The 26,603-nt window shown below is 42.2% G+C and overlaps 1 protein-coding gene across 1 annotated transcript in view; it reads left to right on the top strand.

The window, feature by feature from the left end:
- LOC108712276 (RAS protein activator like-3-like) overlaps positions 1-26,204 on the top strand; it is a 34,178-nt gene extending 7,974 nt beyond the window's left edge. Inside the window, 6 exon segments of the mRNA XM_018254524.2 lie at positions 8,672-8,816; positions 8,878-9,114; positions 9,261-9,462; positions 17,366-17,469; positions 22,976-23,284; positions 26,108-26,204. Of these exon segments, the coding sequence (XP_018110013.1) occupies positions 8,672-8,816; positions 8,878-9,114; positions 9,261-9,462; positions 17,366-17,469; positions 22,976-23,284; positions 26,108-26,204 (1,094 nt within the window).
- Positions 26,205-26,603: the final 399 nt, after the last annotated feature.

Genomic DNA, 26,603 nt, shown 5'->3' on the forward strand with positions numbered 1-26,603 from the left:
TCTGTCTAAATATCAATAATAATACCGTCTCTAGAAACACCACCCGAGTGACGTTTTTCAAGCAGCAATAATATATTCCGTATCCACCACTGCTGTAGTGTATACGTTGACCTTGTAGGCATTATTTGCCCAGTGTGTTCTTCATTTTCAAACCACTGCCACTTAGCTGTGTGAGCTTGTTCACATTCTGTCTAAATATCAATAATAATACCGTCTCCAGAAACACCACCTGAGTGACGTTTTTCAAGCAGCAATAATATATTCCGTATCCACCACTGCTGTAGTGTATATGTTGACCTTGTAGGCATTATTTGCCCAGTGTGTTCTTCATTTTCAAACCACTGCCATCTAGCTCTGTGAGCTTGTTCACATTCTGTCTAAATATCAATAATAATACCGTCTCTAGAAACACCACCCGAGTGACGTTTTTCAAGCAGCAATAATATATTCCGTATCCACCACTGCTGTAGTGTATACGTTGACCTTGTAGGCATTATTTGCCCAGTGTGTTCTTCATTTTCAAACCACTGCCACTTAGCTGTGTGAGCTTGTTCACATTCTGTCTAAATATCAATAATAATACCGTCTCCAGAAACACCACCCGAGTGACGTTTTTCAGGCAGCAATAATATATTCCGTATCCACCACTGCTGTAGTGTATACGTTGACCTTGTAGGCATTATTTGCCCAGTGTGTTCTTCATTTTCAAACCACTGCCACTTAGCTGTGTGAGCTTGTTCACATTCTGTCTAAATATCAATAATAATACCGTCTCCAGAAACACCACCTGAGTGACGTTTTTCAAGCAGCAATAATATATTCCGTATCCACCACTGCTGTAGTGTATACGTTGACCTTGTAGGCATTATTTGCCCAGTGTGTTCTTCATTTTCAAACCACTGCCATCTAGCTCTGTGAGCTTGTTCACATTCTGTCTAAATATCAATAATAATACCGTCTCTAGAAACACCACCCGAGTGACGTTTTTCAAGCAGCAATAATATATTCCGTATCCACCACTGCTGTAGTGTATACGTTGACCTTGTAGGCATTATTTGCCCAGTGTGTTCTTCATTTTCAAACCACTGCCATCTAGCTCTGTGAGCTTGTTCACATTCTGTCTAAATATCAATAATAATACCGTCTCCAGAAACACCACCCGAGTGACGTTTTTCAGGCAGCAATAATATATTCCGTATCCACCACTGCTGTAGTGTATACGTTGACCTTGTAGGCATTATTTGCCCAGTGTGTTCTTCATTTTCAAACCACTGCCACTTAGCTGTGTGAGCTTGTTCACATTCTGTCTAAATATCAATAATAATACCGTCTCCAGAAACACCACCTGAGTGACGTTTTTCAAGCAGCAATAATATATTCCGTATCCACCACTGCTGTATTGTATACGTTGACCTTGTAGGCATTATTTGCCCAGTGTGTTCTTCATTTTCAAACCACTGCCATCTAGCTCTGTGAGCTTGTTCACATTCTGTCTAAATATCAATAATAATACCATCTCTAGAAACACCACCCGAGTGACGTTTTTCAAGCAGCAATAATATATTCCGTATCCACCACTGCTGTAGTGTATACGTTGACCTTGTAGGCATTATTTGCCCAGTGTGTTCTTCATTTTCAAACCACTGCCACTTAGCTGTGTGAGCTTGTTCACATTCTGTCTAAATATCAATAATAATACCGTCTCCAGAAACACCACCTGAGTGACGTTTTTCAAGCAGCAATAATATATTCCGTATCCACCACTGCTGTAGTGTATACGTTGACCTTGTAGGCATTATTTGCCCAGTGTGTTCTTCATTTTCAAACCACTGCCATCTAGCTCTGTGAGCTTGTTCACATTCTGTCTAAATATCAATAATAATACCGTCTCTAGAAACACCACCCGAGTGACGTTTTTCAAGCAGCAATAATATATTCCGTATCCACCACTGCTGTAGTGTATACGTTGACCTTGTAGGCATTATTTGCCCAGTGTGTTCTTCATTTTCAAACCACTGCCACTTAGCTGTGTGAGCTTGTTCACATTCTGTCTAAATATCAATAATAATACCGTCTCCAGAAACACCACCTGAGTGACGTTTTTCAAGCAGCAATAATATATTCCGTATCCACCACTGCTGTAGTGTATACGTTGACCTTGTAGGCATTATTTGCCCAGTGTGTTCTTCATTTTCAAACCACTGCCATCTAGCTCTGTGAGCTTGTTCACATTCTGTCTAAATATCAATAATAATACCGTCTCCAGAAACACCACCTGAGTGACGTTTTTCAAGCAGCAATAATATATTCCGTATCCACCACTGCTGTAGTGTATACGTTGACCTTGTAGGCATTATTTGCCCAGTGTGTTCTTCATTTTCAAACCACTGCCACTTAGCTGTGTGAGCTTGTTCACATTCTGTCTAAATATCAATAATAATACCGTCTCCAGAAACACCACCCGAGTGACGTTTTTCAGGCAGCAATAATATATTCCGTATCCACCACTGCTGTAGTGTATACGTTGACCTTGTAGGCATTATTTGCCCAGTGTGTTCTTCATTTTCAAACCACTGCCACTTAGCTGTGTGAGCTTGTTCACATTCTGTCTAAATATCAATAATAATACCGTCTCCAGAAACACCACCTGAGTGACGTTTTTCAAGCAGCAATAATATATTCCGTATCCACCACTGCTGTATAGTTGTTTTTGTTTTAAAAATAATGCCAGGCAAAGGCAGGCCGCCACGCAGAGGCACTAGGGGCCGTGCTGCTATGCTATCCTGTGGCCCTAGGCAATGACCCTGAACTCCCAAAATGCTGAAGAGGTAGTTGACTGGCTTACACAGCACATCCCATCCTCTACCGTTTCTAACTTTACCACAACATCCTCATCCTCCACTGCTATGGGCACCCCACGTAACACTTCCTCCACCACCGGCGCCCCTTCTTCACTGGAGTCAGAGGAGTTATTTTCACATGAGTTTCTTGAACTGAGTGATGCGCAACCATTATTGGCAGAAGAAGATGAAGGAGATGAGGACGTTACACCAGATTTAATTCTGGCAGAGAACACAACAGAGATGGACATAATGAGTGATGACGAGGAGGTCCCCGCTGCTGCTTCCTTCTGTGAGCTGTTAGAAGAAATTGATGCATCTGAGGAGAATGATGATGAGGAGATTGATGTTTTGTGGGTGCCCAGTAGAAGAGAGCAAGAGGAGGATAGTTCAGATGGAGAGACGGAGAGTCAGAGAGGCAGGAGGAGAATAAGACTTAGAAGAAGCAGGGAGGACAGCTCGCAGGGAACAGTAGGGCAACAACATGTATCGGCACCTGTGGTCAGCCGGCCAACGCACCCGCCATTGCCGCCAACGCCGCCGACTTCTACTTTTACCCCCAGATTGCCAGCCTCAAAAAGGTCAGCAGTGTGGGATTTTTTTAATGTGTGTGCCTCTGACAAAAGCGTTGTAATTTGCAATGAGTGCAGTCAGAAACTGAGTCTTGGGAAGCCCAACAGCCACATAGGTACAACTTCTATGCGAAGGCACATGAACGGCAAGCACAAAGCACTTTGGGAGCAACACCTCAAAGGCAACAGGCAAACTAAAAGCCACCCTCCTTCTGGTCCAGCATCTTACTGCTCTACCTCTGCTGTCCTTGACCCGTCTGAACCACCCTCCACTCCGCCTTCCACCTTGACCACCAGTTCCCATTCCCAGTCATCTGCCCCCAGCCAAGTTTCTGTGAGGGCCATGTTTGAGCGTAAGAAGCCAATGTCTGCGAGTCACCCCCTTGCCCGGCGTCTGACAGCTGGCTTGTCTGCACTCTTAGCCCGCCAGCTTTTACCATACCAGCTGGTGGACTCTGAGGCCTTCCGCAAATTTGTAGCAATTGGGACACCGCAGTGGAAGGTACCCAGCCGCAATTTTTTTTCAAAAAAGGGAATACCACACCTGTACCACCATGTGCAGAGCCAAGTCACCGCATCTCTGTCACTTAGTGTTGGGCCAAAGGTCCATATGACTACTGACGCATGGTCCTCCAAGCATGGTCAGGGCAGGTATGTCACCTACACTGCCCACTGGGTGAACTTGGTCATGGCTGGGAAGCAGGAAATGTGTGGCTCAACAACGACAGTGGAGTTGGTGTCACCGCCACAGATTGCACGCGGTTCTGCCACCACCTCTACTCCTCCTTCGCTCTCTACCTCGTCTTCTTCCTCTTCTTCGTCCTCTGCTGCTGGGTCCTCCTCCTCCTCCACACCTGTGCACCCCCAGCTCCCCCTAGGCTATTCGACGTGCCAGGTACGCCGTTGTCATGCTGTCTTGGGGATGACGTGCCTGGAAAGCAAAAACCATACCGGATCTGTACTCCTGTCATCTCTGCAGTCACAGGCCGATCGGTGGCTGACCCCACACCAACTGAAGATCGGAAAAGTGGTGTGTGACAATGGAAGCAATCTGTTGGCAGCACTGAGACTGGGCAATTTAACACATGTGCCCTGCATGGCACATGTTCTGAATTTAATAGTACAACGTTTTGTCTCAAAGTACCCAGGATTCCAGGACGTTCTCAGGCAGTCCAGGAAGGTGTCGGCCCATTTCAGACGTTCCTATACAGCCATGGCACGCCTTGCTGACATTCAGCAGCGGTACAACATGCCAGTCAGGCGTTTGATTTGCGACAGCCAGACTCGCTGGAATTCAACGCTCCTCATGTTGGAACGTCTGCTGCAACAACAAAGAGCCGTCAACGAATACCTGTTTGAACTGGGTGGTAGGACTGGATCTGCAGAGCTGGGGATTTTTTTCCCCCGTTACTGGGTGCTTATGCGCGATGCCTGCAGGCTCATGCGCCCTTTTGAAGAGGTTACAAATATGGTCAGTCGCACCGAAGGCACCATCAGCGACCTAATACCCTTTGCTTTCTTCCTGGAGCGTGCCGTGCGACGAGTGACAGATGAGGCTGTAGACCAGCGTGACGAGGAGCAGGAAGCGCACGATTTCTGGTCGGAATCACCAGAACGAACCCAGGCACCTGCTGCAACGCAGGGAGAGGTGTCAGAAGTGGAGTCAGAGGAGGAAGGTGGCTTTGTGGAGGAGGAGGACCAACAGGAGCAGGCTTCCCAGGGGGCTGGTGGTGACCTTTTGGGGACCCCTGGTCTTGTACGTGGCTGGGGGGAGGAGACCGTGGATGATGCAGTCCTTGATAACGAGGAAGCGGAGATGGATACCTCTGCATCCAACCTTGTGAGAATGGGGTCTTTCATGCTGTCATGCCTGTTGAAGGACCCCCGTATCAAGAGGCTTAAGGAGAAGGACCTGTACTGGGTCGCGACTCTACTAGACCCTCGGTACAAGCATAAAGTGGCAGAAATGTTACCAACATACCACAAGTCTGAAAGGATGCTGCATTTACAAACCAGCCTGCAAAACATGTTGTACAATGCTTTTAAGGGTGATGTCACTTCAGGAACTCATCAACATTCCAGGGGCAGAGGTGCCAGTAATCCTGCCACGAGCGCACCTGCAAGGACAAAGCACTTTGGCCACTCTGTAACGTCAGACATGCAAATGTTTTTCAGCCCAAGGCAGCGGCAGAACCCTTCGGGATCCACCCTCAAAGAACGCCTCGACCGGCAGGTAGCGGACTACCTGGCATTAACTGCAGATATCGACACTCTGAGGAGCGATGAACCCCTGGACTACTGGGTGCGCAGGCTTGATCTGTGGCCAGAGCTGTCACAATTTGCCATGAACCTCTTGTCTTGCCCCGCCTCAAGTGTCCTCTCAGAAAGGACCTTCAGTGCAGCAGGAGGGATTGTAACTGAGAAGAGAACTCGCCTAGGTCACAAAAGTGTGGATTACCTGACCTTTATTAAAATGAATGAGGGGTGGATCTCGGAGGGTTACTGCACGCCGGAAGACTTGTTCTGAGTTTCTGATTCTGACTCCCCATGCAGCTGTCCTTCTCTGCACGCCTCATGACTCCACATACAGCTGTCCTTTAGCGTCCTCCTCCCTCCACCACCGTTACAAACTAGGGTGCAAACCCTACTGGTTTAATTTGAATCCAGGTAAATCCTGAGTTTTTCTGGCCTCTGTGCTTCAGTGGCTGCGACCAAAAAAAACAGAATATTTTCAGCATTTATATGGCATATTTTTTCTGGCCTCTGTGCTTCAGTGGCTGCGACCAAAAAAAACAGAATATTTTCAGCATTTATATGGCATATTTTTTCTGGCCTCTGTGCTTCAGTGGCTGCGACCAAAAAAAACAGAATATTTTCAGCATTTATATGGCATATTTTTCCTGGCCTCTGTGCTTCAGTGGCTGCGACCAAAAAAATGGAATATTTTCAGCATTTATATGGCATATTTTTTCTGGCCTCTGTGCTTCAGTGGCTGCGACTAAAAAAAACAGAATATTTTCAGCATTTATATGGCATATTTTTCCTGGCCTCTGTGCTTCAGTGGCTGCGACCAAAAAAATTGAATATTTTCAGCATTTATATGGCATATTTTTTCTGGCCTCTGTGCTTCAGTGGCTGCGACAAAAATAAATGAATATTTTCAGCATTTATATGGCATATTTTTTCTGGCCTCTGTGCTTCAGTGGCTGTGACAAAAAAATGAATATTTTCAGCATTTATATGGCATATTTTTTCTGGCCTCTGTGCTTCAGTGGCTGCGACTAAAAAAAACAGAATATTTTCAGCATTTATATGGCATATTTTTCCTGGCCTCTGTGCTTCAGTGGCTGCGACCAAAAAAACAGAATATTTTCAGCATTTATATGGCATATTTTTCCTGGCCTCTGTGCTTCAGTGGCTGCGACCAAAAAAATTTATATTGTTAGCATTTATATGGCATATTTTTCCTGGCCTCTGTGCTGCAGTGGCTGCGACAAAAAAAAAATTAATATTGTTTGCATTTATATGGCATATTTTTTCTGGCCTCTGTGCTGCAGTGGCTGCCACAAAAAAAAATTAATATTTTCAGCATTTATATGGCATATTGTTTCTGGACTTCTGGTTCAGTGGCTGCGACAAAAAAAACATAATTTTTCAGGAAAGTACACATGCCTAATTTTTCAGGGTTCTGCAACAGTGGCAAAATCGCATCTTTTATGGTCACCGCAGGTGATCAATAAAGTAGACCAAAACTGGGCCCACACTGCAGAATCAGTGTTTTTTGGTTCGCTTCACTGTACATTGAATTACCTCTGCCTGACCGTGCACGTGCGCACAAGCATGGTGACTGCTAAACACACCACTACAGAAATATTGCCACCAACAGGACGAACATCCTGGAGGTGACAAGCAACTAGTAATTAAAAACTATTATTTGCTCACTTGACGGTATCATTCATTAAAGCTATTTGCGTCTTTTTGCGTTGCAGTAAGCACCGCGTTTCGTCTTTGCGTGTGAACAGGCTGTAACTTTTACACGACTTGATTGGCATGTAGACGCCGGACGTTTTAAAGCATTTTATTACACAGGTTTAGAAATGTAGTGTGATTTCTGCCCTTTACAGCACAAAACGCAGCGCTGTGTCAACAATGGATTTTTTAGAAACATTTTTGCCCTTGATCCCCCTCTGGCATGGCACTGTCCAGGTCGTTGCACCCTTTAAACAACTTTAAAATCATTTTTCTGGCCAGAAATGTCTTTTCTAGCTTTTAAAATTCGCCTTCCCATTGAAGTCTATGGGGTTCGCGACGTTCGCGAACCGTTCGCATTTTTGACGCAAGTTCGCGAATATGTTCGCAAACTTTTTTTCCGACGTTCGCTACATCCCTACCCACGGCACATTTTTCGTCCGGCGCCTAGACACCCAGCAGTGACGCACTCGGGGTGCCTGGCTTCTGCGCATGTGCACCCAGTTTCGGCGCATGCTTCCTCTCAATTGAATCTAGCGCCTGCGTCCTTTTGTATGCTGAGTGTTCTCATTGGTTGCTATTTGTCCCCTGCATTGTCCATCACTGATTCTCCCTTGCTTTAAATGGTGGCTTCCCTTTCCCAAGCTGGCTTTTGTTTGTTCACTTTCTGCTAAAGCGTTGTTTATAATTGATACTCTGGTTTTAGGTTGCCACCTAGCCAGTAAAACACCTGCAAAGGCCGGGGCCGAGGGGTCTTTTTAAGGGTATTACAAATTTACTGGCAGGTACATTGCCGGTAAATTTGTAATACCGGCCCCGGTCTTGGCAGGTGTTTTACCGGCTAGGCCGGTAAAATACCAGCCAGGTGGCAACCCTACCTGAACCCTGCCTGGCCTTTGACCTTAATTCCGCCATCTCCTTGTCTGTACTGTGAGTACCCTAGACATGTTCAGGTTACCTGTTGATTCTGCAGCAGAAAGTCTGGGGCCACAAAAGGGCGTCGGTGAAGACCAGGGTCAACAGGGGTGACCTTGTTCACTGTAGAGTGCTTCCTGGCGGTCTTCATGGGTTCCTTGTTTTACAATACTGCTGTCCACAATTTGAAAAACATAAATAAGCTAAAAACATCCTAGTTTCCCAATAACCAGTTTCTACTTCTTGATATCACTGTTAAGGTATTCATGGTTGTCATACTGGTCTGTTTTAAAAGCAAACTCAGAATGCGACAGTCATCAGTTAATCAATCTTAGCAAGCATAAATTTAAAATGACCAAATATCTGTTTCCTCAGGCCCCTTTGTCACTCGTATCTATGCCTCCGAGGATAGTCATGAAGTTGACCACTTGCGTTGCTCCATAGAAGACCTCAGTGAGAACAGAGGGCAGTTGTGGAGAAACTGCGAAGAGGCTGTATAGAGTATACTGCAGTCACTAGAGTGAGCCATCACATTCTAATGCTGTTGTACATTTCAACCATTGTTATTTCTCTCCTTCCAGATCCCTCCCTCCTGAGCTCTTAGAAACCTTCTCAAGCTGGTAGGTGGAAGTGGCCCTGGGGGGTAGACCAGCTCTAGGTTCCTGGCTCCTCAGTGCCTCCTTATTCCTGCGCTTTCTATGCCTAGCCATTCTCTCTCCGGGATTATTTAATCTTTCAGACGATCACCCACATCCATTTGCAGCCAGTGCCTTGACTATGGTTGCCAAGGTTTTACAGAACCTTGCCAACTTTACCAGGTGATACCCCTTACAATTGACGTATGTTAACCTTGTACAGGAAATCTTATACATGTAATTTTCTCATTGATAGATGCTTTTTGTTATGAGTATGTGTTTACTTGCTTCTTAAAATACAGTTATAATTCCTTTTATGAAACATGCAGGTTTGAAGAAAAGGAAGAATACATGGGATTTATGAACGGATTCCTAGAACAGTACGGGGATGGCACGGCAGAGTTCCTTAAAGCTCTGGCTGATCCAGAAATTGAGGTTTCCCCAACACGGTACGAGAGCAGCACTGACTTGGCTTACGAACTTGCTGTGCTTCACTCCATGCTGAGTGGGATCTTCACTGATGTCCAGCAGGTGGTTGAGAAGCTTCATTGTTTCTAATGTAACCTTCAGCTAAAGTAAATATTCTCCTGGGATGCAGGCTCAATGCCATTAAAATGAGACCAAAGGGCTCATTTATGAATGTATGTGCAAACCTCTAAAAAGAGTGCAAAATGGACGCTATTCAAAAAGGTACAAGCACAATTGGAATTACCATTAGCCTGAGCATAGCAGTAATCCCAGGGTTCCCTTGCTTGGTTGAGTCAATATTTGCATCAACTGAATGAGACCCTTATGCCATTTTTTTTTTTTTTCAACTGTATTTTTTATTTAAAATTACATGAAAAAGTAAGTGGTACATTTACAAATCAATACAATATCAAAGACATGACACAGGTTTTGAGGTGTACAAGATAAAAGCAAGCCATATAACATCATTGGTCAAGATATACATCATCCGTAATTCTCCATATTAGAACCCCAACGACTGACAACCTAGAGGGTCCAAGACATTCTGCGGGGGGGAGGGGGCTAAATGGAAACCCGCTTTTCACACATAGGTGAGGAACAATTCTCACCCCCCCACCTCCGTAACTTATCCATGTTAACCTTGAGATTCTAGTAGTTCTCGGTAATAACCGTTCCACATGAACCAGTCTTCTTCAGACTCCAGCACCTTATCATGAGCCAAGGCCGTTAAATATTCCATTCTCCTAACATGTTCTATCCTATTAACTAACTCCCACAGGGATGGGGGGGATGGATCTTTCCATTTTGCAGCAATCAAACAACGAGTTGCCGACAGTATGCAGTTCAGAATTTTCTGAACCCTTTTCCCCACCCCGCAAACTGGATGTCCTAATAGATGAGTTAAGGGATCAGATGGAAGGTCCAGGCAAGTAGCCTTCTTTACAATTGTCCTAACTATAGACCATAACGGAGAAATCGGGGGACAGGACCAGAATATATGGACAAGATCAGCTGGAGTCCCCCCACATCTCCAGCAATCTGGCGACGTTTCTGGAAAGAGCCTCTTTAGGAGAGCTGGGATATGATACCAACCAAACAGCACTTTATAAATATTCTCCTTAATGGAAACACACATAGAGGACTTTGCGGCATTTATCCATATACGGTTCCATTGTTCTATCGAAATGCTCATATTCAAATCCCTGTCCCATTTCAACATGTAGGAGTGAGGCTTTACTTCTACGGGATAAGAGTTTAGGGTCCGATATAATTGGGATATATGACCCACTCTTTCCCCAATTTTAACCCCCAAGGTTTCAAATATAGTCAATGCTGGCATTTTCATACTAGAACACAATGACTTAACATAATGCCTTAACTGAAAATACATGTAGTCTTTAAAACCACTTAAATTATAGCCTTCAATCAATTGTTGTTTGTCCAGAAAAGTTTTAGTTCGCTGATCGAATAAATGCACAATCTGAAAGGCTAATGTGTCCTTCCACAAACTGATAAAGTGCGCCTCTTGGCCTAAAGGAAATGCTGCATTATAAAGGAAAGGTGTAAGGGGGGCAAGCCTATCTTGCACAGTCGGTCCTTACATCTGGACCATATATTCAGAGTAAAATGAATCGTACGAGGGGCCACGTGTCTCAGTGGCCCATAGCCCTTGGTCCATAAGAGTGTACTAGGGTGTATAGGAGCTAAAGACAATTTTTCTATTTCCATACATTTGGTGTAAGCCAATTTAGAGGACCACTGTATAGTCTGCCGCACCTGAGTAGCTAGATAGTACGTATAAAAATCAGGGATGTCTAGCCCTCCTTGTGAACGTTGCCGCTGCAGGACTTGCCTACTTATTCGCTGTCTCTTCCCCCCCCCATACATATCTGTAGCAGTGATTTTGGAAACTTTGAAACGCTGGCCGTGGGACTGCCACTGGGAGGGTCTCAAAATAGTAAAGCAGGCAGGGAAGGGCAGTCATTTTCAGTGTGGCTATTTTACCGAACCAAGACAAATTGAGCTTTCCCCATCGATCAATATCTTTTGACAAAGCACTCCAGAGTGCCGCATAGTTTGCTCTATATAAAGTGTCGTAACTTGTAGTGAGACGTATACCCAAATACTTAAGACTGTCAGTCTGCCAACGATAATTAAAATTGAGCTTTAATAGCTTTAAAGTGGCCGAGGGCACATTCAATGGTAACACTTCAGTCTTGTCATTATTAATCTTATATCCCGAGGATTGGCCATAAATATCAATTTCCCGATGTAGATTGGGTAGAGAGGTGAGAGGGCGTGTCAACGTGAACAAAACATCATCCGCATATAAACAAATTTTAAACGATCTGCCATGTAGGGAAATCCCATGAATATCCGGATTATTTCGTATTCTACTTGCCAGTGGTTCTATGCTAAGTACAAATAGCAGTGGTGACAGGGGGCACCCCTGACTGGTTCCGTTATGAATTGAGAAGGCGTTGGAGAGTAGCCCTGCAGACTTAACCTGTGCTAAGGGTTGAGAATACAATCCCCGTATAGCCTCTACAAAAGGCCCCTGAAAACCCATCTCCTCTAAGGTAGAAAACATAAATCCCCAATTTAGGCGATCAAACGCCTTTTCTGCGTCCACACTTAGAACTAAGGCGCAGGTCGATTCTCTGTTCAAAATATCTATCAAATCTATGGCTCTACGGGTATTATCCCCTGCTTGTCTGAATTTGACAAAACCCACCTGGTCTTTGTGGATCAACCTGGGAAGAATCTCATTTAATCTATTTGCTAGTAATTTAGTGAAAATCTTCAGGTCAGAGTTGAGCAAAGAGATCGGCCGATAGTTAGCGCATTTAGTGTGGTCACGTCCTTCCTTAGGTATAATCGTAATGAAGGACCGAAATGTGTCCCTGTGAATGGGGTTGCCGTGTAAATAACCGTTGTAAAGATCACACATAGTAGCATGCAGTTGGGTAGGGAAACATTTATAGTATTTATAAGTCAGGCCATCAGGGCCAGGTGCCTTTTTGGAAGGAAGATCCTTGAGGATCTGAGTTAATTCCTCTACCGTAACCAAGGCATTCAATCTAGATAGTTCCTCCCTAGTAAGGGTGGGCAACCTACTCTGTCTAAGGAATTCTTTAAGTGCCTGTTGATGTTGCAGCTGATTGTTCAGGTGGTGTGGCAAATTGTATAACTTCTCATAATAACTCCTGAAACACTCTAAGATCTTATCCGGCTGCATCTCCCGCCTACCCTTACACTGAATTATGAGAGGTCTATTGAGCGCCCTGCGATCTTTTAATCTATTCGCCAACATAGTATGGGCCTTATTGCCATATTCATAAAATTTTTGTTTAGTCCATTGTAAGGACTTTTCCACATCTTGGACTTGGATCTTTTTGATATCATTCCTGATTTGGGTAATTCTTGCTAGCTGGTGGACAGTAGGCCATTGCGCAAATCGACGCTCCAATGTGTTTAGTAAATCACGTAAAGTTTTTAGAACAGTCAATTTATCACGCTTTAACTGACTTGCTAAGGATATCAATTCACCCCGAATAGTGGCCTTATGCGCCTCCCAGAGTACCGACATGTCGTCCACTGTCCCCTTATTTATCCTAAAAAATTCTTCTAATTTGTCCCCTATGAGTTTTAAGTTAGCTGGAGAAGTCAAGAGAGTCTCATTAAGCCTCCATCGACATGTTTTCTTAGGTTTAATATCCCGAAATGGTATGCTTACTGAGATGGGGGCATGGTCTGACCACGTAATTAGTCCTATGTCAGCCGTAAGGTCAGGATGACTTAACTGGGGGGAGATAAAGAAATAATCAATCCTACTATGGGTGTTATGCGGATGGGAATAAAAAGTATACTGTTTCCGTGTAGGATATTTCACCTTCCAGATATCCACCACCGGTATCTGTCGAATAAGTTGCCTAAATTTTTGTGAATGAAAATCTGAATTTCTTGGTGGGGGAGCATCAGTAGTCCGAAGGACATCCTTCAACTGCGATATTGCCAAATTAAAATCCCCTCCTAAAATTATAGGGTCATTGAGGTATTTTCTAAGTTTAGCGTGGAGCCTGTGCAGAAAGCGGACCTGCCCTCTATTGGGTACATACACATTTAACAGAGTCACCTTAACCCCTTCCAAAGTTCCATTAAGCAATATATAATGTCCCTCCGCGTCCACTTCTTTATGAGTGAGGGAGAAGTTGATAGTGTTACGCATTAAAATAGCAACTCCTGCTTTTTTATTGGGGTTTGAGGCAGAGTAGTATTTCGGAAACACAGGGTTAGTCAGTCTCCAAAGCTCTCGTTTTTTATGATGCGTTTCCTGAAGAAAAGCTACATCTGCCGTCAAAGCTTGAAGTTCCTTAAAAACCAATTTTCTCTTTAGAGGAGAATTAGTCCCCTTGAGGTTAAACGAGACAAAATTAACCATTTATATGATAATACTCAGCTCTCCTAAATCTCTGTGGAAGTGGGCGCGGATGGAACCATTTGACCAACAGAATCCCCCCCAACCAACTATTCCCATAGCTGTTGTTGACTAGGTACCACTCACAAAACCGAAAACGTACAGATAACCAAAACATAAAAAAATCAACCGTAAATAAAAACATAACAAAGCAAACAGTATCATTTAGGAAACAAAAATGAAATGTGAAGGAAGCGTGGATATATAGTGTACTCATCTGTCCTCCTGGAGCAGTGAAAAGCCTAAAAAATGGCTAAGAATGATGTAGGGCCTGCTCGCAGATCAGGAAGGCAGGCAGGTATTACAGGTATTACAACGAGACACAATCCACTCAACTATTATCCTTCTATCAGCGTTAGTAGTAAAACTACAAGGTTGGAGTATTCACTGGGATATGCAGCTGGTAGTCCCCAATCTCCGTCCTCGGGGTATGGTACGGGTTCAGACGTCGCAAGACGCCAGAAAAAAAAGAATGTAGTAGATAGAAAAAGTACTCCGGCTCGATCCGGGCCGAAGATAACAAAACAGTGGATCCGTCCAAGTCCGAACGACAATGAGGTCATCCCAAGGTAAAGCAGGTCTTCTTTGTCACTTGGGCAAGAAAAGCTATGCTGCTCCAATATCATCAATCATTTTGTTGGCGTGACGCAGGAACTTTATCCCAAAGCGGCTGGATTCTGCCAGGTGGAAGACGTTCCGCTGGACGATTCTGCGTGGCTTTGTCCGATAATTCCAAAGCGTGTAGGAACTGCTTAGTCTGGCTGACTTCCTGTAGAGTAAATTGCCTGCCATTTTTGGTGGCAATTAATTTAAACGGATATCCCCACCGGTATGGGATGTTATTTTCTCGGAGCTGTTGAGTAAGAGGCTTCAAAGCTCTCCGTTTAGCTAAAGTAATAGCTGAGATATCATTAAAGATTTGCAGAGTTGCTCCCAAATATGCAATAGACTGGCGGTTTCTGGTAGCCATGATGACCCTGTCCTTGCTCTCATAGTAATGCATACATAGGATCACATCTTTTGGGAGTTTTGCGTCTGGTGGTCTGGCCCCCAGAGCTCTGTGTGCTCTATCCATGCGCCACAGTTCAGCTGGGTGGTCTGGGGCCAGGTGCACAAACAAATTATGTAAATAGTCCTTGAGATCTGCTTGTTTAACTGTCTCTGGTATACCCCTGATACGCAGGTTGCATCTGCGATTACGGTTCTCCAGATCTTCACAAAGCAATTTCAATTGTTGGTGATCAGCTTGTAAGGCATTATGTTCTTCCGCCAAAGAATTATAGGAGGATATTATTTCATCCATGGTGTTTTCCACTTTGTTTGTCCTGTCCCCTAATTCAGCCACATCAGCTTTGATAGTGGAGAGAGCCTGAGCCACTGTTTCAGCAATGGTATCAGTTAGGGAATCTTTAAGACTGTTCAAATGCTGCAGCAAGATATTCTCCGTTACCGGAGTAAATTCAGACTGGGTGCATTGCATATCTTGTGTCCCATCACGTTGTGGGCTAGGGCTCTGGGAGCCTGTTAATGCAGACATAGCTGGGGAAGCAGGAGCCGAGACTTGTTGACTCGAGTCTCCATGTTCGGCGCCATCTTGGGCTGCACGCTTGTGAGATTGGCCTGGATATTTACTGAGGTAAGGAGACATCATACCTGCAGTATCCTTGGGTTTTTTCTTCCCCATTGTGATCTGGATCCGCTGTGCCTGGTCCGGTGCTAAAATACGCTAATGAAACGCTAATTTACCGGCTTTCTCTAAGCCCGTTCACGGAGCTCAGCGAAGTCGCGTCTTACTCACTCTGCGCCGCGCATGCGCCCCCCCCTTATGCCATTTTAAGCACCATTCCAACACAAACCACAAGCAAGTTGCAGTGGACACAATTTAGTGGGCTCCTGGAATGACACTGCCTTGCAATGTCTTTGAAGATTCTATCTTGTAGAATTAAGTTAAAGGCAACTGGACATATATGGGTTTATGTAATAAATTGCACTAAGTTTGCCAAGGAGCAGTAACTAATAGCAACCAATCAGCAGGTAGCATTTACTGGTTACCTGTTTAAAAGCAAACAACTTATTGGTTGTTATGAGCTACTGCTCCTGGGCAATCTTAGTGCCTTTTATTACATATGGGGGTTAGAGTTTTCCTTGAAAACATTTCCCCACTCAATTGAGTGGCTTCTTTTCAATCAGGAGGTTGAACTGAAGAAGAAAATTGGATGAGTGGGTTATTTATCAAAATACTAATTTTTCTGATTCTTTAATTAAAAAAATTCAGACCAAACTAATTTGACCTTATTTATTATTAAAAAAGCACAATTTAATTGGATCAGGGAAAAAGTCAAGAAAATTGAGCAAAAATCAATTCGTACGATTTTTTTTCCTCCAAATTGCTAAATTTTTCAGGCTTTTTCCAGCACAGATTACAGAAACTTCCAAATAGGATAGGGACCTCTCCCAATGAATTAGCAGGTATGAGATTGTGGATTTTCAATAAAAATTTGATTTTATAGTAAAAAAAAAAAAAACTCTCAGAGGGGCATTGATTCATGGCAGGAAGTGGTCATTCTTCCACTTTATAGAGCACTGGTAAGGCCCCATCTAGAATATGCCGTACCGTTTTGGTCTCCATCACTCAAACAGGACATTATTGTATTAGAGAGGGTACAGAGAAGGGCAACTACGCTGGTAAAAAGTGTGGAAAATCTTAGCTATGAAGATAGACTGACCAAATTGGGGATGTTAACTCTGGAGAAGAGGTGTTTAAGGGGTGATAAGATAACTATGTATAAATATATTAGGGGATCATATAAAAATCTCTCTAATGCTTTATTTACCAGTAGGTCTTTCCAGCTGACACAAGGTCACCCATTCCGTTTAGAAGAAAAGACGTTCCGCATATATATTCAGAAGGGGTTTTTTACAGTGATAGCTGTGAAGATGTGCAATTCTCTCCCTGAATCAGTTGTACTGGCTGATACTTTAGATAGCTTTAAGAAGGGGTTGGATGGCTTTTTAGCAAGTGAGGGAATACAGGTTATGGAAGATAGCTCATAGTACAAGTTGATCCAGAGACTAGTCCGAGACTAGCCATTTTGGAGTCTGGAAGGAAATTTTTCCCCCTCTGAGGCAAATTGGAGAGGCTTCAGATGGGGCCTTTTTTTACCTTCCTCTGGATCAACTGACAGTTAGGCAGGTTAAAAAAAGTTAAAAGGTTGAACTTGATGGATGTGTCATTTTTCAACCTAACTTATTATGTTACTATGTTTGAGTTTTTGGCATTTTGGACTAATAAATAACCCTCTAAATGTCCTGTTGCCTTTGACTTAATTTTACTAGATAATGATTACATTCCCAATTTGCACTGACAGTTTGCCCATATATTTTAACCTGCTGTTCTGCCATTAAACCCAAATCTGAAATTTAAAAATTATTGTTTGAGTGGGAATCTTGTGTAAATAAATCCTCTGCACTCTTTTATCTCGATCCCAGCAAACCAAAGACCAACTGGAACCACTACCCACAATCCTCACGGCCCTCACTGAAGGCCAGCCTGTTCCAGCAAACATCACTGGGCATTCTGATTATGATAACATGTAGCAGCATTATTGCACTGCTTTGGCATGAATGTTATTTGGAATGCCCACAATTTAATGGAACGAACATATACTGGACATATATAATATATGCTTGATATAGGAACATCTACATTAGCTATCATTATGTTTTAGATATACCTATTTTAAAGAGGTGGTTCACCTTTAAGTAGACTTTCAATATGTTCTAGAATGTCCTACTCCTAACAACTCTGATATTTGCCTTTATGATTCAATAGTTTTTTTTATAGCCCCTTTGCCAACTGAGGGGGCTTGCTGCTGTCAACCCCCCTCACCTTTTTTGGCACCGGAGGGGTTCCAGGGAGGTCCATTGTGCTCTAAATTTGTCTCTTGCTCCTCTAAAACCAGAAACTTGGCTCTTAAAGTTACCAGGAGACGCATTTTTGCCACCCCTGGTAACCAGTGGGGCGCTGCAGTGGTTTCTTGACTTGTCTCATTGCCGCTACACCCCTGGCCACAGAGCTGATTTCTGTGTGGAATCAAGGTATGCTCTTTTTTGCCAAGATGTGTTTTCTGGTTATTTTTAGCCCCCTGTGTCACATAACACCTGTGCCATAGCCCTTACTGTAAGGCTTTTTAGCTTTATTGATATTATTGCATTGTTTATCCTTATACACAGGCCATTTCCTACTTATCTTCCACATACCTACTGCTACATACCTCCCAACTGTCCCATTTTCTTGGGATATTCAAGATTATAACAGCTCAGTCCGCAGTCCCGTGTTTCTTACTGAAATGTCCCAAGTTTCTCTTAAATATCCTGGATTTATGCCAGAAAATGATACAAAGTTTCTGAAATGTAATTAAAATAAGAGGCCAGAACACCAACTCACTGCACATTGATATATTTGTAACAATTTAAGATAAGCAAAGATACAATTGTAATTATGATAAGCAGGTCTATTGGGAGAACTGAGACTCACAGCTTAAGGGTGACTGGTTAAATTAAGGAATGTTGGCCTTGAACATAGTATTTGTACCTGGATAGAGAACTGGCTAAAAGATAGACTACAAAGAGTGGTGGTAAATGGAACATTTTCTAATTGGACCAGTGTTGTTAGTGGCGTACCGCAGGGCTCTGTACTAGGTCCCTTGCTTTTCAACTTGTTTATTAATGACCTGGAGGTGGGCATTGAAAGTACTGTTTCTATTTTTGCAGATGATACTAAATTGTGCAGAACTATAGGTTCCATGCAGGATGCTGCCATTTTGCAGAGTGATTTGTCTAAACTGGAAAACTGGGCAGCAAACTGGAAAATGAGGTTCAATGTTGATAAATGCAAGGTTATGCACTTTGGAAAAAATAATATAAATGCAAGTTATACACTAAATGGCAGTGTGTTGGGAGTTTCCTTAAATGAGAAGGATCTAGGGGTCTTTGTAGATAACAAGTTGCCTAAGTCTGGGCAGTGTCATTCTGTGGCTACTAAAGCAAATAAAGTTCTGTCTTGCATAAAAAAGGGCATTAACTCAAGGGATGAAAACATAATTATGCCTCTTTATAGGTGCCTGGTAAGGCCTCATCTGGAGTATGCAGTTCAGTTTTGGACTCCAGTCCTTAAGAGGGATATAAATGAGCTGGAGAGAGTGCAGAGACATGCAACGAAATTGGTTAGAGGGACAGAAGACTTAAATTATGAGGGTAGACTGTCAAGGTTGGGGTTGTTTTCTCTGGAAAAAAGGCGCTTGCGAGGGGACATGATTACACTTTACAAATACATTAGAGGACATTATAGACAAATGTCAGGGGATCTTTTTACCCATAAAGAGGATCACCGTACCAGAGGCCACCCCTTTAGACTAGAAGAAAAGAACTTTCATTTGAAGCAACGTAGGGGGTTCTTCACAGTCAGGACAGTGAGGTTGTGGAATGCACTGCCGGGTGATGTTGTGATGGCTGATTAATGCCTTTAAGAATGGCTTGGATGATTTTTTGGACAGACATAATATCAAAGGCTATTGTGATACTAATCTCTATAGTTAGTATAGGTATGGGTATATAGAATTTATGTGAAAGTATGGAGGGGTGTGTGTATGGATGCTGGGTTTTCATTTGGAGGGGTTGAACTTGATGGACTTTGTCTTTTTTCAACCCAATTTAAATATGTAACTATGTAACTATGTAACGAGGCGACTAATCTCCCAGAATCTGCCCGTGTGCCCTTAACGCTAAAGGGCACTTTCAGCTTCATTATAACACATAAAACGTTGCCCGAAAACTCCCAGAAATGTGTTCAAACTTTCATAACCTGCAAAATTTTGTAAAATGGACATAGTTATTAGGCGTGTGACCATAAAATGGGTGTGGTCAAAAAAAATGTTACGCTGCATGTGGCTGATATTTTTGTCCCTCTTTACATTTTTCAAATGTTGGGAGGTATGTTGCTACCCTGCTGCCTCTAATCGCACTTTGAATTTATACTTTGTGCCACTATAATACTTGGGTTTAAGAATAAGATGTTGTCACGAAAACGGGACTCTCAACCACACATAACTCTTGGGTTTGACTATAAGGGGTTACACTCAGTCTCTCAATCACCTTACACACAGGTTAGACTAACATCAGACACCCCAAAACACACCAACACCCACAAAATGAATTTGCTGCCACAATCTATCATTAACTGGCAATAGAAACCTAATGTGACTATTCCCCTGCCCTCTATAACAGGTAATAACTCACACTACAGAAATGCATCAACCACTCTCTCCTATAGTAGTAAATCAGGGTAAGATCCTACTAGTTCAACAAGCACTCCAGCAGCCAAAGGGTCAATTTTCATTCAAATACACTTTTCTGCTAGCCATACTAGTTATTAACATATAAATAGGCAACTTTCCCTTTCCACACATACAAAGAGTTAATACACTTAGGCACAAGCATTCATATGGGCTATGAGTTTGTTAGAGCACAAGGACAAAAGTTATTAAAATTATATTTTTAAGATTACCGCAGTAACAGTGCATATATATAAAAAGTATATTACAAAGAAGACATACATTAAAAAAAGAATTGCAAAAACAGTAAATAAAATAAAATACAATCCACAGATATGGAGCCTCTTTTGCATGACATTGGGTACTGGGTCTATCACCTTATTATTGCCTGCTGGGACATTCCCATCATTACCTTATGCATGAGGTAGGAGTGTCTAGGAAAGTGTCATTTACAACCCCCTGCAGGGGGGTTGCTATTTTCAGGCAAGATTCCCCAATATAATATCGGTACTTGCCATTACCCAATATTATAATAAAAACACGGGCCTTTCAGAAATACTATGAAGCTGCTCAACTCAAACACATTTTGGCATGGTCCAGATGGACCTCATGCAATAATTGGAGTTCTATAGAAAATGCTTTCTCGCCAGAGGGCCATGTAAACCATCTCATATGGTCTCAACCAACACGCACAGCAGATCTCTCTATGCTGTTGTTATCTACGCGGAGCACGTTATCTCTCTGGAAAAGGCATAGAGACAGACTATCCTCCATGAAGTCTGTAAACTTGACGTTCCTGAATAACCCAAGCTTTCCACCTGGAACCTGTCAACATTTTACCAACAGATGGGGTTGCACTCAGTTCCAGACGATAAACGATCTGATCGACCCACTCACTAAAGATATGATGCCTTTCAATGACCTCTCAGCGAAGGTACCACAAGGGACATGCCGATTCTTTGAATACTTGCAACTTAGGCATTTCCTTACACCATACTGTTCTTTAATTAAGAATGTGCCACCTAGCTCTTTTGAACGCTTAGCTCAATCAGGGCTCCCACAAAAGGGTCATGTATCAAGGATTTATAAAATCCTCAACGACCCTCAGTCGGACACTCTCCCAAGACACTCATATATGGAGAGATGGGACGCTATTTTACCTCAACCAATTTCAGATGAGGACTGGTTGGGTATTTGGTCCAACGTAAAGAAAATGGTGCTTTGCTCTAGACAAAAAGAACACATTTACAAAATCCTCCTACATTGGTACCATATGCCAGCCAAGTTGGATTCTTTCTTTCCAGATCATTCGCCACTTTGTTGGAGAGGTTGTGGAGAAATCGGCAATGTACCTCATATTTTTTGGAGTTGTCCTATGATCCAACCACTATGGAACAAGATAACAGAACTCATAAGTAGGCTACTTCGCAAACAAGTAACAGCGGATATTCAAACCTTCCTGATGGGCAAGCCTCTCTCAGATACTCATAAACAGACTCAGTCTCTTCTCAACCAAATTTTTACGGCTACCCGCATGAGCATAGCAGCTAAATGGAAGCCACAGATTATACCTTCACTGGAGGAAATAAAAAATAGAGTAAATAGCAATAAAGCTTTTGAGGCGGGCATAGCGACATTAAATAACCAAATGACTCACTTTACTGAAACTTGGGTGGCTTGGGAACTGCTATCACAGGCTTAGATAATCAACTGGCTCCTATACTTGTCATAGAGAGAACCCACTATTTTGCAGTATGGTTGGATCTCTCTCTCTCTCAACACATATAACAGGCTTTTGCTTTTCTACAAAACCTCACGACTTTGGGGTCCTGAGATGATAATTACTTGAATGTCACAGTCTTATTTTATTTTATTTTAATTTTATTGTATGATTCATTTAATATGTTTCTTCATTTACGTATCTGGATTCTGCATAGAGCAATGTTAAGATTGATGTAAATGAACAATTCTTGAATACGTCATGCTTTGTTCCTTGTGTGAAAAATAATAAAAAAATTTAAGTAACAAAAAAAAAACATGGGCAGGCTGTGATCCATATATGGGCGATCCAATTGATACCAAACACTAAGGGGGTTGCATGTTTCAGTCCCCCAGGAACCATCCCTCCTAACTGGTGGGTATAGGCTGGCCCTGTTTGGTATTATTAGGAAGCATGTGACCTCCTCATAACCAATATGTAAGTTATGAGGATGTGAATACTATGACACAGGAGATATGGATCCTTTCTTATAATTCATATTTTTTTACTAATTATCCCCCCCCTGCTGCTTTAGGTCCACAGCTCTGTTCTTTGATCAACTGATCAAAGAACTGACTGGCCCAGCTTCCTTGCCCAAATGGTGTGACTCCAAATTGTCTCAGAAGGCAGATATGGATATCACCTTTCCACAGCCCCCTGGTGGGATACCCAAACAATGGTCTCTTTGCGAGCCTGAGACCAAATATTTCCTGTGTTAACTCTTATGATGCCAGAGCAATACTGCCCGGCATGACAGATGTGAATATACCAAAGAACGGGTATCAATAGATATTTTAACAGTTTAATTAATGTCTGCTGCTTACATTGGCCTGGCAGGTAAAGCTTAGAAACCGCTGCTTGCAAATGTATTGACGTGTTACTATTTATGTAAGCAGACAAGCTGGGAAGATTGCTTACCCAGGAAATTATCATATATTTTTGACACTGTTGAGAAATTGCATGAAGTTGATTTTTCATTATTAGAAGTGCACTCTGTTTATTTAACAGGCTGGATGAAAATGATGATCTCGTGTTTATGACCCCAAGAGAACTATCTAAGCTACCTCCATTGGTAAATAGAAGCCAGTCAATGATCAGCCTTCTGCGAGAGCACCTGCCTCCAGCCACGAGGAGCAAAGTACTAGAGAAGAAGAGCAGGCGTCATGTGACCCACACACAAAGTATCCCAGCTCAGGGTAGACCTGGTCGAGAGCGCAGAGGAGCAGAGGAGTCCACCATTGGGAAAGACATGGAGACAGGAGATAATACAAACTCTTTAAAGGTGAGAAGAATCAGAAGGAAATCCAATTATACCAGGTAGGAAATTAAAATTTGTGAGACAGGAGTTTGCAGGTGTGAAAATTGCTTGTCGGTGCTTCGGAATTAATATCTTGTAACATATACTGTGATATGTGATAATTATTTATATGTATTTATAAAGTACAAACATATTCTGAGCGATTGGGAGAAATTCTGATGGAAGACAGAGAGGGAATTCAAAAGAAGGGGTGCAACCCCAGCAAAGTCTTGAACGTGTATATGAGTGAGGTGATGAGGAATAGATCTTGGAACAGTCATTCCAGGGAGTATTCTTTTGTGTAAGATGTGGGTGTGGGGGGGGGATGGAATCTAAAGGTGGCCATAGACGCACAGACAGGGCCAGAACTAGGGTAGGCAGAGTAGGCACGTGCCTAGGGCGCAATGGTGAAGTACTTACTCCTACCCCTAGTCCGGTCCCTTCCTTGCCGACCGCCCACTTGTTCTCATCTATTCGCGATAACGTGTCTTTTCGCGCATGCGCACAATCGCCTATTCACACACATGCGAGCATCTAGCTCGCGCTCATGCGTGCACCTAGGGTGCCTGGCCGGCTTGGCCTGGCTCTGCGCACAGATATTATTGTACGAAAATAATTTTCGTATGATATTTGTTGCATGTATGGCGGGAGACGAGCCAACCAATATTGGCAGAAGACTTGGATATCGATCAGCTCCTCGATCGGCCCAGGCGGAAAATTTTGATTAGGTGCCTTTGAAGGCATCCATCATCGCCCACTGTTAGTGCTGAATTGTCAGATACAGGTATTGTTTCTATTGTATAACTGACGATTCAGCTCTACATGTGTGTATTGAAACGAATGATCTTTCTTGGAAAGATCTTTTCCAAGAAAGATCGTAATTGTTACGTCTTTGGCTACCTTAGATTTAAACAAAATCTAAAAGAGCAGCTTGCTGTACTGATTGGAATGAAATCCTTCGGGAAGTGATAGGCAGTAGAGGTTAAACTAAAGACAAACTTAGTTACAAAGAGAAGTAGGGATAATAGAGTAGGATGACTTCTCTGCTGCTTATTCAACCCAACAATGTTGTCATTTTTGTGAAGATATTTGAGAGGACATCACTGAGCTTGAATGAATAGAGCAATATGACTCTCAGAGCACCATGGTAGTCAACAGCTCTGACTAAGAGGGAAAGTTTCACAGTGAAAACATCAAAAGTTCCTTTCAGTGTCAGTAATATTTTTCACTGTTTTGATGTTATTATTATTATTATTAATATTAATATTTCAGATTAGGTTTTGAGGCGATTTATTTAGTTATCATCAGGTTTTATTTTGTAAAAATGTCTCAAGGTTTCTGTTCCCCTTGCACAAGCTGCCTGTTTTCCATTCATATGAGACTGGGATTCACCTCCTCCCCACTAACAGAAAATCAGAAGCCTCACATAACTATATCTTTGCATTCTTCTGCTTTACTTACATAGAGCTTTGAAAATATAAAGATTCAACAAAATGCTTCAAATCACCCCTCTACTAATGGCTTTTCCACATGATACATTCCCTGGCGGTGGCTCTTTCATGCATTCCATCAATGTTTTGGCCGTTCAATATTTTGCAGTAAGTGAAGAAACTATTGGGATGTTCACATTTTTACCACAAAAATTGCACTAAAACTCATTCATTTTAATTAGGGTTTCTAAAACTTGAATGTTTCCAGAAAATCAAAGCCTTGAATGTAAAAAGTCAGCATCTAAAAGCTTGTGAGTTCATGCAGAAGTCAATGGGAATTGTCCTAGGCAAAATGTAAGGGATTTTTTTTTGGACCAGCCAGGTTGCCTAGGGTGCCTGGCTGGCCTTTCCCGGCACTGGCTCAGGGGAACGCATGAGTGAACACTCATGTGTTAGAGTGCCAACTGACTTTTAGGCACCCACATTAAATTGCACGGGTCCTGTCAATTCAAAGTTAATGAAGGGGTGAAGTGAACCATTTTGTTCTCCACCCATGAAGCTACAAAATATTAGAGAAAAAAATGTGGCTGCATTTTTAACATTTAAAGCAATGCTGACATCTCTAACTATGTTTTTGACAGTTAAATACCCCTGTAGCGAATTTAAAATACAGGTATGGGACCTGTTATACAAAAATGCTCAGGACCTGGGGTTTTCCGGATAACGGAACTTTCCATAATTTGGATCTTCATACCTTAAGTCGACTAGAAAATCATATAAACAGATTTATCAAGGGTCGAATTTCAAGTTCATGGGAGTTATTTAAAACTCCTAAAATTCTACCAATTGCAATTTTTTTTAAAAAATTAGAATTTTTGGGTGAATGGGATCGACCCGCAATCTCGAATCAAATTTGATTCGAGTCTTTGATTTGAGAATTTGACACTTTTGGCCATAAAAAAAATTTGAATTCGAATTTTCATTTCGACCCTTGATTTTCATCTTAGATTGGATCATGCACAAGGTACTGTTTTATTATTACAGAGAAAAAGGAAATCAATTTTAAAAATTCGGATTATTTGGATAAAATGGAGTCTATGGGAGACTGCCTTTCCATAATTTGGAGCTTTCTGAATAACGGGTTTCCGGATAACAGATCCAATACCTGTTATAATAATATTAATAGTAGCGATAATAATAGAAATAACAATAATAATGCAGAACAAATTCCAATCTATGGGGTTAAACTTTATTATTTTTCTAAACTAAATTTAATCATTTTAATTTAGATTTAAATGGGGCAATAATTTTGCCTATTCTTTTAAATAGCAAATGTCTATGGATTTGTTATTCGTTGCTCTAAATAGGGCAAGGTTTCTAACTGAAACTATCTGACTGGCCATCCTGGATGAGACCACCATCCACACTTCCACGGCGAAAGTCGACCATGCCATTGTGCAGAAACAAGAGGCAGGGCTTATGCAGTCAAAGCTCTGTGTATGTAGCATGACTGGTGGGCACTGACATTAATAAGTCTCATAAATCCAAAATCAAAAGTGGACAATGGAACCCCATTTATAAAACAATATCAATAACACAAACAGACTGAGGGGATAGCTTTGAATTTTTGAATTTAAAAATATTTAAATATATTTTTAAAAATATTTTTATTGCTTATTCAGCCATTGCTCTTCATTGTTTATGCTGTCACTTAGACAAATGCCTAGCTGCTAGAGCAAGAGAACCTAGCAACCAATTAGCAGTATTAAAGCCTTGCACCACATTTAAAGAGATGTTCACCTTAAAGGGGTTGTTAACTTTATATTCCAATATTTTTTTATTGTTCATAATAATTGTAAGAAACAATCAAAACAACATTGTATTGTCTGATACATTGACCTTACAATAA

The sequence above is a fragment of the Xenopus laevis genome, chromosome 3S, assembly GCF_017654675.1.
Source record: "Xenopus laevis strain J_2021 chromosome 3S, Xenopus_laevis_v10.1, whole genome shotgun sequence".
In the NCBI taxonomy this organism is placed as follows: domain Eukaryota; kingdom Metazoa; phylum Chordata; class Amphibia; order Anura; family Pipidae; genus Xenopus; species Xenopus laevis.